We start from the raw sequence: 13,158 nt of genomic DNA, 5'->3' as shown, positions 1-13,158 counted from the left end.
TGAGCTTCTTTTGGGAAACTAACAGGAAAGGTAAAAAACAAAGCCTTCTATTACGACGTGCCGTGTAGGAGTCATAACCACATTAAGAGGAAGAAAAATTCTAATTTCTTTATCCAATGAGTAAAAGGTTTACTTAAGTCTTTCCCTTCTTTTCCTTCAGTTCCCACAGTACTTGTTGGGGTTAAATTTGCACTGACATAACAGAAACATGTAGGATGCCACTGCTGACCCCCTACTAAAAGGGTTAGTTGCCTGGTTGGTAAAGTGCAACTATCCTTAAAAAAAAAAATACAAAAATACAAAAAACACACTTACCTTTACTTCTGCAGAGACCTTAACCTCGGTACCCCTTCATCCTGGAATCCTCCTTCGTCGCCATCTTCTTCCGTCTTCTTTCTTCTCCTGGCTACATCATTTTATATTGCACTGCACAGGCGTGACAAAGCCTGTTGTAAATGGGGGGAAAAAGTGTACCGATCTTGTTCCCCATGTGTGAGATCTGCACTTTTATTTCCATTGTAGGAAAAAGCTCCTTCTGCTCATGCCCGAGATCAGATATGCGCAAAACGAGCAGCCAAAAGCCTCCTGGGATGTGACGTTGCTATCCCAGGTGGCTCTGCGTTCCCATTTAGTTCAAGACAGGAAAGGGAAGGGATTCCTCTTTTTCATAAAAAAAGATAATTTTTACTTTATATAGAAGCATTATCTACCCTTTTATGTAAAGTAAAAACTTTGGTAATAGGTCCACTTCCAAATGAACCATGGAAACTAAATTTTTCTGAGCCACTGAGCAGGAACAAGCATGAATATAATACAATTATGACTTTACTGTGCACTTGTTTGGAGTCCATGGCTAAAATATATCTACAACCAAATGATTTAGTGTGGTGAATTGTTAAAACCTGTTGAGTTTTGTTAAAAAAAAAAAAAAAAACTTGTGTAGACACAACGAGTTGGGAGGAAATAAGTGGAGTCAGGTCAGGTCAATGGAACAAGTGTCCCTACTAGAAGATTCCCAAACCTTTTGTGGTGACAAATTTTGGCTTTTACCTTACTCTGAGTAAAACACCTGTTGTTCCTGATAGCATTCCAGTGCTTTTGTAAATTTCTGCACAGCCAAAATGTCAATGTTATTAGCTTTCCCAACTGTCAATATCTTCTATCTATAGAAATGAGATGAGGAAGCATTTTGTGTATCATTTTATCCAATCGGGAGCAATTAAACCCAGGCTGACAACACTGCTGCTCCATAGACACAGAACAAGAGTTTTGTCAGAACAGGAAGTGTGTAACTGGCACAATCACCATATGAAAATAAGTTCCATAAAAATAGATATAAAACAGATTTAAAATACACTTTAGGCGATACTGATGAGACTCAATCAGTGACAGACAGTATTTTTAGAAACAATTGACTAATAGATGCCTGTGTTTTTCCCATGACAGGTTTCCTTTAATGATAGAGGAATAAAGCGGGTGATACGTCCACTTTTGAGTAATGCCGGGAAATGTTTACATAAGAGTTTTGTAATACAAGATAGTCTATAATTAGAAAAGGCAAAATACTTCTGCATATTACCTGCAAGCTGCCGCTCGTTACATACTGACAATTAACAGCTAATAAGGGTGCAGCCAAACATTTCTGATTGTTTAATTTACAGCTGTGACTAAAGGTAATTGATTACACTATATTTATGATCTTATAAAGGGATCATTAGAAACATGTTTATGAGATGAGAGTTTGGCTGGTTTTAATATGTTTAAAATATACAATACATTTGTGTATCGTGTCTAAAACAGAACAGTAACTGACCAACCTGCCAAAAGATTTATAGTTCTGTTCTCGGAGACTTTATTTGGGCACCAGAGTCAGGTACTAAAACTGCAGTAAAACAGCGCGGTCCTAAACACATTAACTGTACCTGTGATTTGCCCATACAGGTCAAAATGACATATTCATTGTCACGTTGTCCATTTAGTGTCTTCTTTAGTGTCATAGTGTAATACAGGGCAGACTGCATTCCCTTAGCGCCCCATATTGTTTCTCTAAAATTGTCCAAGAAAGTGGGAGCAGGTTACCGCCCACATGTGCCAAATAATTCAAATGAGTGGAGGGATATTATCCATCAAGGTGTGCTTCAGCATCAACTGGCATTGTGGCCTATTATGTGGCACAGGAGCACTGATGGACAAGTGAACTTTCTGGGCATTTAGGGGTAATGGAAGAGTAATGGAAGAGAATGTGACCCATTTTTCTTTCTCCCCACAGTGCAGAACTGGAGTAATAAATTACCATGCACCAGATCAGTTTGCAGTTATACAATGCATGTCATACCAGCTCCCCTATCACACTCACACTGTGGTTGTTACCATGGGTTCATACCTCCTGTATGAGCAATTAAAAAGAATTCCAGCATGTGATGGGAGAGCAGGTGTTCTACACACTTATTAGCAAGGCCACTAGAAGGGCAAGTATATTGACTCTTCTTTTATAGACTGCATACTGTGTAGAAATGGCCCCGTGGTGCTAGAGGCGCCTTAATAAATGCAAAACTGCAAAAATTGGTGTTTTCCAATATCCTTTTAAAGCAGAAGTCAAGCCAAAATACCCATAAATTCCCTACAACAGCTTTACAAATCTACCACCATTCAAGAGACTCCTAAATATATGTGGGAGTATTGATTAATCTGACCTCCAGCCTTGCACAGTTGTACAGACTCCTCCCCTGTACTAAGGCAGCTTACTCTCTCATTTCACTGAACACCTCTTACAACTTATATTGGAAGCTGCATCAATTCAGATGAAGGCCGCCTCATTTCCTGGATGGAGGAAGTCCAGCAACATATACACTTTCCTCCCCAGACTTGCTTTTTCCTGGCCTGTCCCATTTGATCAGTTCTGTATCATGGAGGTTCATCAGCATTATGTGTAGATATTACCTAGGGTGATGGGCATGCAAATGCAGCGAGCCTAGAATCTCACACTACTTCACATTGACACCCCACATCAAGCACAACTTCTCCCAAGATCAAGCTCACTGCTTGCACCAAGGCTGAAGACCTCTGACAGGAGTACTGAGGCAGGGTGCTGCGTTTTTCAGGTATGCACAGAAGCCTGCCAGTCTCTCTTACTAGCTATGATATGCCTGCATTGCATTAAACACTGGGTCCAAAATAAGGTGTACCTTGAAAATGGAAATAAATGGATTGAAATTTGTATGTCTAATCTCACTTCATTGTCCCTTAGGTGTTCTTACCCACTAAGGATGACATTGTCATCAAACAGATAGACCTTCATGTGCTGCAGGCCGATTGTCTCATTAAATCTCTCCGGAGTAAGAGCTCGCAGTAGGCCGCGCAGGTTTGGCGTGTGGAAGAGAGAGACGCGTACTCGGTCTGGGTATTTACGCAGCAGAGGAAGTAACATGCTGCGGGAATTCTTCTTACCTGTAATTGAAGTTTCACACAAAATTTAAAATTATTTCATGGCACCATTTGAAATCACAGACCTCTTATTTAAAGTACAATTCCACATTCATATTACCAACCAAATCCCTTAAAAGATTCTATTTAAATTCAATGTTTTTTTTTGCCTGTTATTTACCTGTAAAATAATTTAAATCATTTAAATGATCCTCTTAAAATAAATTTCAGCTCTTCAGGGAACCTCCACTGGTTCAGTTTGTGTCAATCAAACTAACCTAAGAGGTACAAATGGCTCAAAGTTTAAGGAACCCCTAGCAACCTCTGGAGGAACCCGAGGATTCCACAGAACCCAGAATATAGAATTAGGCTTTGCTCACTTCCTGGCTATAACATATAATTGCTAATTGAGATGAAGGGAAGGAAATAGTAGCTGGAGAAGCACAGATAGCAATTAGGAAGAGAGGGGACTGTGATATGCAATAAAGTGGGAAACTACTAGGATATTGACTATCCTGAAATGAAAACCTCTTCCTTCTCTGGGTGGCTATACTCTCTGCTTCACTTTATCTATAAAAGAAAGCTATGGTTGCCACACAGACAGTGCTTCGTTATGTCTGCCTTTGTTCCTCTCCTTTATATGGGAGCCGATAGGGTTGGTAGGTTATAAAAACAAAAAATTGTTTCCTGCTTTCATTTTATCTAAGAGGAAGAGTCAAGGACAATTTATTTATCGCAGGATCAACCAGTATTTTCAGTATGTGCTGAAAAGGTTCTTAAGAAAACAAAAGCAGTCACCAAATCCAAGTGGTATACTGCAATATATTACATTTTTGTTTTTGGGTTTTCATTAGCTTTAACAGGTTAACAAGAAGAATTTACATTACTGTGTTTATGTCGTGTTAATCATCAGAAATGTACTTGAAGATGGAATCGTACTTTAAACAGGCTGTTCACACCACAAATGACATACACATTGATCACAGGCTGTGTGCCACCATCCTCTTATGTGATGAGAGAGTGTTTTTCAGTGATTACCATCTGACTGCCTGTTATCACATCAGAGGGAGGTGCCAAAAACCTGTTCCAGGGGTCTGCCACTGACCCCGCGATCCTCGAGTGTAGTCCAGTAGTATAGATACTTGCAGGTCTTCTGACTCGGTACGGTACAGCGCATCTTCTATACAGTCCACCTGCAGAGGGAAAAAGAGATTGGAGGACAGAGTTTTAGAAGTATCATCTTAAAGATATACTACAGGTTATGCAAAAAGTGTCTGAATACAAGTGGTTTTAGTATTAGGACCAGTCATTGCTGCTCCCTCTCCCAGTGTAGGGTGGCCTTGTACCTACCCCCTTCTGTATTATTCTGAATGCAGTCTGTAGCAAATGGGCCTGCTGGGTCCTTTCCAAAACTTAGTAGCACAGAGATGATGTTGCTATTAGCTTTATAAGGTCATTAACTGTGTTGTAGAGGCATTTGATACATACAAAGATGATTTGTATTCATTGTGGCTACTTAGAAATATATAAATGAAACCCCTTTGGTGCCCGGAGTTTAGCTTCAAAAGTTCAAAATTCAAAAAGTCCTCCAACCTTGCCCAATTATAATGCATATTTAAATTTAGCTAAAGAAAGATGAAGTGTGGCTACAACTCTTTTTTAACTATCACTGCAAAATGTGGATAAGGGTTATGATAACTAAGGTTTTACTTTACCCAGTAAGGGGAAACCCTAAAAACCCCAAAACCTTATAATTGTCCTAGTGTCTGTTCTGCACAATTCTTGTTACATTATGTCTCTAGTAGTACCTGTCATCAGTAAATAAATCTAAAAAATTAACAGACACAGACGTATCTGATAGGAGGTTCTAATCCTGCCCTAATGCTGTGAGACATAAAATAAAAAATATATAATGAAGTTTTGGCTGGACAATGGAGGTATAATGTAAAACCTTTAACACTTATCCAAGTCAATTATTTATAGAAAATAACTGCATCTAATCCTCTTATTCAAGTGCAGTCTGTGTCTCTCTGCTGCTCACCAGCTCTTGCTCCAGAGGGCCAGTTCCAAGGTACAGCGATGCCATAGTTATTCGCTTTTTGGCAGCCTTCACCTGGGCCTGGAAGGGAAAAAGGTAACAAGTAAAGTTTATGCTTTTGGAGAAGAATAAAATACGGTAATGGAAGGTGGGACTATATAAATAGGACTTATGGACATTTATATTAATATACAAGCTCTGGTGTCTAGTCATGTCACCAATACTTAAGCACTGACCATATGGTCGCCATTTAAAGCATATTGGGGACAAGCTTCAGGAGACAGTTCAAGTACAGGTTGTCAGTCGATGTTTCTTTTTTAAATAGTTTCCTGGTATCAGTTTGCCAAGACCCTCAATGGTGACAGGGTCAAGATCTTTTGGGATGTATCTACAGGGAATTCAGCGGAATACATTCCAGTGAAATGATTAAAACTGAAACCTGTGCTTTGCCCATAGAGGAAAATGCATAGTTTTCATGTGAACCACCCAGCATCACGTACGTTTCTTTTCTTGGGTTACCAGGTACTTTTAGGCAGCTGGAAAGGAAAGGAAGTTGCAGTATTGTGTTTCACAAGCTTGGACATGGACAATCCTGTTTTTATGAAGGTCTGTCCTGCTGTCTATCCCAGTAAAGCATTGGTTCTTGGAGGACAGTTTTTTACAGGGTCATTTACATCATATTATGCAAATCCAGGATTATCAAGGACATGCTATATGCCTAATGGTAAACCCTGCAGAGCGGCTGGTAAAAATATACCAACACACTGGGGTCTTAACTTTCTGTACTGCATGAGGTAAATGCTCATTTGGCTGAGGTAAATTGAATAAAGTAAAATATGTGCCAATTCCTCCTATCAATACACCCCTTGGTGTTCTTCAAGGGTGCTTTACTTTACTTCCCAGTTGCAGTCCTCTGACATCACTGTGCACAATGCACCATGCAGTCCTACATTGTACAGGACGACGGTGATTGTTCACCTGCATTCAAAAGCTCAAGAACATGGGATGGCACCAGCTTCCAGAGAATGAAGAGGTAAGTCAAGTATTTTACTAAATCTTTCACGCCCAGCCAAACTAGCATTTACCCTTTGGGGGAAGAGGGGCATCCCCACTTCACGGGTAAGTACAGCAGCCTAGGGCTACAAAGTTTTTTTTGTTAACCCAACCCTTGGACTGGTGGAAGAGACACAAAACCTATTCTTTATTAACCTAACCTTTATTACCCTAATCAAACATTAGACTGATACATCAGATGAAAATATTTGTGACTACTAGTCACAGAGAGAATATACGCATTCAGATTTTTCCAATCTGGAATGGCTCATACAAATAATGAATCATGTGTTCCAGGCTTGCTAAAATGCGTAATTCTACCAGAACAGACAGATCTGCATATAAATATTTTGTAACGGTGACTGTCTCAATTCCATCACCCCCAGGGACTACTCACTTTCATGACTTGGTAGAACTCTGTTGGAGTGGAAAGAATCTTCACACTTGAGCTGGAGATACCGAATTCTGGTACCAGGTTCCCGACCCATTGAAATCTATGTGCTCCGCGTGGGCAGACGCAGCCAAGATGAGGAGGGCGCTGCTTGGTAGTTGCTGGTGGTACAGTAGGAGCCACCAGTGGTGCCAAAAGAAACAAGGGAGTCCTAGAAAATAAAAAAATGTAAATGATTAAAAAGTTACATACAACGGCAGCCAATCATACAGGCACAATCCAAAGACTTGACAGAAATGTCCAAAAGCTGGTTGAAAAGTTGAACCTAAATGCCATTTTTTGCATTCTAGGACATATGAGAATTTTTTTTTTGGTACTTTCAGATACAAGTAATCATGTGACTTACTCTTACACTTTTCCCATCTGACTGCTCTGGAGCCTTGTGATTGGCCCAGCACCGTCACACGGGGGCAGAGAAGAAGGTCACAGCCCTGTGTAAGCTCTGGCAAGCTGTTTTCAGAACTAACCCAGGCACTGAAGTAAGGAAATATTAATATATATGCCACAGAAAGGTTAAAGTGCATGTAAATTTTAGCACCTAAGGGCCTACAGTACAAGAATATTCCTGCCTGTTTCACCTATTCTGTTGAGCTGTGCTCCCTCCACCTTCATTATTCCTCTATCACTCATCAAATGACTAGACATCAATGGGGCAGCCTTGACATGCTAAAGAAACGCCCTTTCTCTACCAATATGGTCGCCTCCACCCAGACACATAGAAAAGAACAAGGCAAGGTGAGTCAGTAATGTGTAAAAAAAGCAAAGAAGTCTACAGGCACTACTGGGAATTATCATTATTATTAGCTAGAATATATATATATATAGCACCGACATATTACACGGCACTGTACAAAGTCCACAGTCATGTGACTAGCTGTCCCTCAAGGGAGCTCACAATCTAATATCCCTACCATAGTCATATGTCATTAACACAGTCCAAGGTTAATTTGGGGGAAGCCAATTAACCTAACTGCATGTTTTTTGAATGCGAGAGGAAACCAGAGTACCCGGAGGAAACTCACACAAACACAGAGAGAACTGGCAAACTCCATGCAGATAGAGTCCTGGCCGAGATTGGAACCTGGGACCCAGCACTTCAAAGGCCAGAGGGCTAACCACTGGGACACCATGAACCATACATTTGTAAGACAGTGGCTCCAATTTTATTGCTGTTTTCAGAAACCCCCTTGCTGCACCTAAAAAAAAGAAGTGAAGTCAATGTCCTTATAATGAATCCGATTCATGAACGAAGAATGAAACCCAATTGGCTGCCCTGGGTAACAGCTTTACTTTTGATTTAATTTTTCAAAAATCAGAACTCTTGTCTATTTCTAGATGAGAGATATTGGTCACAACAGTTTCACCTTTTCTGGATGTTCTGTTTTCGCTGAAATTTTTTCTAATTTCTCCCTTTTAAAAGAAATGCAGGAGATTCCTGTAAGGCTTTCAGTATGGGGTAGCAATGTATTTGATACTGGGAAGTCCCGTAGTTTCTTTTATCAGACTTATTGCCATCTGCTCAGAAATATAAGTGAAACGAGGAACCAGCAATGCAGACGAGAGAAGAAAAAAAAGTGTCTGTTCTTCTAATATTCCCTCTAACGAGCCCTTATTGTGATTATGACTGATAACACTTGGAGTGATTGTGAAAGAGAAACGTCATATTATATGCAGGTATCAATGAAAACTTGTTTCAGAATCTGCATTAAGTGTTTACAAGGTTTGGGTGTGCAAAACTTACAATCTTATAACAAAATTTGAACTCTGTTCTGTGCCTCAAAAGTTTGGGTCTGTCTTAAAAAAGCAAGACAGCTTTTGTGCATTAAATATTGGAGGAAATGGAAGTTAAAGTCCATCTACAAGCAAAGTCACCCCCTATAAATCCGCTAGGTATTAAATATATTTTTAAAAAAAGCTAAAACCCATCCTTACTCCAAAGTCCACATCCTTTGCCGGCACAGCACCATCTGACTGCCCTGGAGCTAGGTGATTGGCCCAGCACTGTCACATGGGGTGGCAGGGAAGACTATGCAACCAGCATAGTCTTTGTCTACACTGCCTGGGTCATCTCTTTGGAGCGTCATTACTGCACACTTCTAGGTCTTAAGGGGACCCCAGTGCTGGACAGCCAATAGGATGTTTCATTGATGCCCAGTTGGCTCCAGTCATTGACATCCTCATATACAGTGTTCTCCCCAGACCCTTTTAGCTGGGCACACCACCCAGCACAAAAACAGCTAAGTGGTTGGGTCACAATACAGGGACTGCCATCCGCTTACAGCTTCTTCACACCCAGCATACAAAAAACTTTCTGGGGCTGGGTTTACCCTTCATAGGTCTCCACTAAGTGGAAATCCATCTTACCTCCATCTTTAGAAGATTTATATGCCCGTATTCAGGATGTTCGTTTGATGGAGTACCTTACTGCTCTACTCAGGAACAATGTAACAACATTTGAACAGATCTGAGAACCATGGGATGATTATTATGCCCAATTGCAGGTGTAATGGGTTCCTTTGATCTTCCTCATTTCCTATAACCAATAGCCTCAGAAAACCCTTCTCCTCCCCTTTTTTTTTCTTATTTTTAATTACTTTATAGTCATGTTTTCAGTTCAGTTTCATTTTCTTTGTCCTTTGGTCTAGGTATAATGTTATGTTTTGTATATGGGATCCCCCTGGTTTGCCATTATTACCTAGGACTGCATTGTTTAAGTCATACTCCACCATTGTTATATATATATATATATATATATATATATATACACACACACATATTTATATGTTATTATATGGCTTTGCTATTGTATTGATTTTGCTCCTGTATACTATGTTAATAACTATGTTCTTTTTGTTTTGTTTCTTTTGTTGTATATGAAAAAAGTTCAATAAAAAAAGTTTCAATAATAAAAAAGTTTCACAAAAAACTTTCTGGGGAAAACACTGATAAACATTGCAGAACCCAGTGTCGGTGTCATCAGGATTTGGTGTCATGCGATAATAGGTCTGTCCATATTTAAGCACCGGGAAGTGGAAAGATGGTCAGGTGGCTTTTGCAAGACCCTGGAATAATAAAATATTACCTTCTACACCTGGATTCCTCAAGAGGTTCCTGGGGGTTCCCTGAGCAATAAGCAATTTGGAGGTCTCAAGTCAGTTACCACTAACACCAATGATGTTTTTGGCTATGTATAAGGGTGATACTTTTCCCACTGCTCAGCAATACAAGAGGCATTCTTCCTACTAACCACTACACTAATGTACAGTGGTCTGTAGATATAGAAATTATAGTATGGGTTCCCGCCAGGGTTCGCCCATGTCGAAAAGGTTAAGAAAAGCTACTCTACACCTAGAAAACAAATCATACGTTACAGTAACCACCGTTTTATTAACAAATTGAAACAAACTACAATGTTAGCGCAAATTAAATACTCGCGGCCCATATCCTCTAATATCCCTGTAATGGAACACTATAATGACATTAGGCTTGTGGGAAATGGCTCTTTGTATGGAAAGGGGGGGGGGGGAAGGAGAAGGGACAGAGCGGTAACAAGAATCATTCATAAGATTTCTGGAAGTCCATTTCGACAGTGTGATTCATGACAAAGAGAGGTTTTCTAACGGCTCTTTATAACAAAGGCCAGATTCCCAGAAGCCTGATGTTTGCTAATGCCAGGTCAGTGCAATAAGGCTCTGAGTCAGCCTGCAGGAACGGTTTGCACAAGTAAGCACTGGACAGGCTATACAATGCCGCCTACACCTTTATACATACCTGCGGATAGGAACTGTGTATATATGTTATACCTGGGGCCACTCCTAGGTGTCTGAGCTAGACATGACACATTAAGAACATTTTGTTCATATTGTGTTACTTCCCCCACCTCCTAGATTGTAAGCTCTTCGGGGCAGGGTCTTTTCCTCCTCCTGTGTCACTGTCTATATCTGTCTGTCATTTGCAAACCCTATTTATGTACAGCTCTGTGTGATATGTTGGCGCTATATAAATCCCGTTTATTAATAAAGTCATGGCATGACATTCACATGTAGGTGGGTGATTGCACAGGATATATGCAGCTGCTGACACCTGGACACTACGCTTGTATTGTTCTTCCATCAGATGCAAGAAAGCTTGATCTGTGAAGCACAGGATTCACCGGCGGGAAACTTTGGGGTTCTAATTTAAAAACAAATTGTAGCATGAGGACTTGAAGATTTGTTTTTTTGTCTTTTTTTTCACCTGTTAATACGAACAGCAGAAGTAGAAAATAGTGTCTGTAATTGGAACTTTTAAGGCAGTCTAGACAAAAACCATAACTATATAAAAAGACAAAATTTTATTATAGCAAAATATAAAACGTATTCACATAGATCAACACATGTTATAAAAGTCTTTAATACCTCCATAAAAAACACAATAGTAGGTATAATGACCAACTCTAAATAAAAGCGTACTGCTAGATGTGCTAAAAGAAACTGGATAAGTATAGTTGTTATGATACTGTAACATTTCTGACAAATCCGACACGTTTCGCAGATGTAATTCGCTTCCTCAGGGATTTATCCAGGTTCTATTAGCACATCTAGCACTACGCTTTCATTTGGAGTGGGTCATTATACCTACCATTGAATTTTTATGGAGGTAATATTTTTTAAGTGCTGATCGATGTGAATATTTTTATATTTTGCTTTAATAAAATTTTATCTTTTCATATAGTTATGGTTTTTGTCTAGACTGCCTTAAAAGTCCCAAGTACATACACTATTTTCTACTATTTTAAATAGGAATGTAGGCAGCTTGATGCAAACATCACAAGCTTTGACAATTGTCTTTGCGATATGAACAGTACCACACACTTCTAGTCCTAGGATGATATCACTTACTATACTGATTCTGTAGAGGAGTACAATTAGCATAGAACACTTTTCACTCTTTTTCACGTATGGAAAAAGAGATTAATGGCAGTGTTCTCCCCAGTCTCTTTTAGCCGGGCGCACCACCTGGCACTTATCAGTAACCATCTGGCTGTTTTAGGGTGGTTGCTGATGAGTTGGGTGACAATACAGGGGCTGTCACCCACCTACAAATTTTTCCCACCTGGCTTAAAGCAATTTCTGGGTTCAACACTGAATGGTGACACCAGTGTTCTCCCCAGACCCTTTTAGCTGGGTACACCACCCAGCTCTTATCAGTAACCACCCGGCTGTTTTTTGTTGGTTACTGAAAAGTTGGGTCACAATACAGTGGCTGCCACCCGCCTACATCTTCGTCCCACCTTAAAAAAAAAGTTGGGGGAGAATACTGGGACCGCATACCATTTTACAAAGGCTAAAGGTTCAACAGTTCCACTATCTGACTAAACCCAAAAAACAAAACTGCAACTTTCCAGGTGGTTACTTTCATTTTTCATACCAGTTTAGCCAGTGTAGAAAATACCTGTCGATCTTCTAAGAAATGAAGCGTGAAATGAGCTAGAAACAAACCAAGGTTATATTTCTCATGTAAATCTTATCCTATCGGCCACCAATATAATAAAGATGAACAAAGGCAGACATGTTTTAAAGCAGAACAAATTGTGTGATCAGGCAGGGCTTTTTTGTATGAAACATTTACCTGCCAGATCGCTGTCCTTTCCTGTGAAAAAATATGCATGCGCAGTTCGATGTAAAAAACTGGGATACCCAACGCATTCTGGCTTCCCCTGCAGATGTCGGGACTAAATAAATTCCCGCATTCCTGCACAGGAGTTAAGGTATCCCGGTCTGGCCTATCAAGGTGGCAGAAGATAGAAACTAAGAAGAGAAAAAGGAAGAAGATGGTGGCACCCGCGGGGACAGGTGAGTGTATTTAAAAAATTGCGATCAGGCAGGTAAGAGTATTTTATTGCAGAAAGGACAGGTGATACCTGAATAAAGGACCGGCTTGATTGGAATTTGAGAAAAAGGTTTAGTTTGGCTTTAAGTGAAGTTTGGGGGATAACTGACTTTCACTGTACAGTGAAGGAGAAAGGGTGGGTTTGGACCTGCCTGGTCCCATGTAGCTCCCTGCAGCATCTGCAGATATCACAGCATGCAGCAGTGAGATTACTATATTGCTCACTGCCGCCCCCTATCCATTCTCCATGGAGCTACATGTAGCAAAGGCAGCGGTTCACCGGCATGAGGAAGCAGTAGTTGCATCGCAAGCTCACCGCCAG

At 40.2% G+C, this 13,158-nt stretch overlaps 1 protein-coding gene across 4 annotated transcripts in view; it reads right to left on the bottom strand.

Annotated features, from left to right (window-relative positions):
• The window catches only part of PGS1 (phosphatidylglycerophosphate synthase 1), a 65,969-nt gene that overhangs the window by 23,923 nt on the left and 28,888 nt on the right, over nt 1–13,158 (bottom strand). For 3 of the 4 annotated variants that reach the window (XM_072403440.1, XM_072403441.1, XM_072403442.1), the window contains exons 2-5: nt 6,912–7,116; nt 5,465–5,542; nt 4,529–4,616; nt 3,258–3,447 (exon numbers count right to left, since the gene is read on the bottom strand). In XM_072403440.1, coding sequence (XP_072259541.1) covers nt 3,258–3,447; nt 4,529–4,616; nt 5,465–5,542; nt 6,912–7,116 — 561 coding nt within the window. Of the gene's footprint in view, nt 1–3,257; nt 3,448–4,528; nt 4,617–5,464; nt 5,543–6,911; nt 7,117–7,987; nt 8,162–13,158 lie in introns of all 4 variants that reach the window. The other variant, XM_072403443.1, reaches the window with a different exon arrangement.

This window comes from Pyxicephalus adspersus, chromosome 3, assembly GCF_032062135.1.
Source record: "Pyxicephalus adspersus chromosome 3, UCB_Pads_2.0, whole genome shotgun sequence".
In the NCBI taxonomy this organism is placed as follows: domain Eukaryota; kingdom Metazoa; phylum Chordata; class Amphibia; order Anura; family Pyxicephalidae; genus Pyxicephalus; species Pyxicephalus adspersus.
Note: the sequence above shows the minus strand (reverse complement) of the source record. Positions and strands in the feature narration are given on the sequence as shown.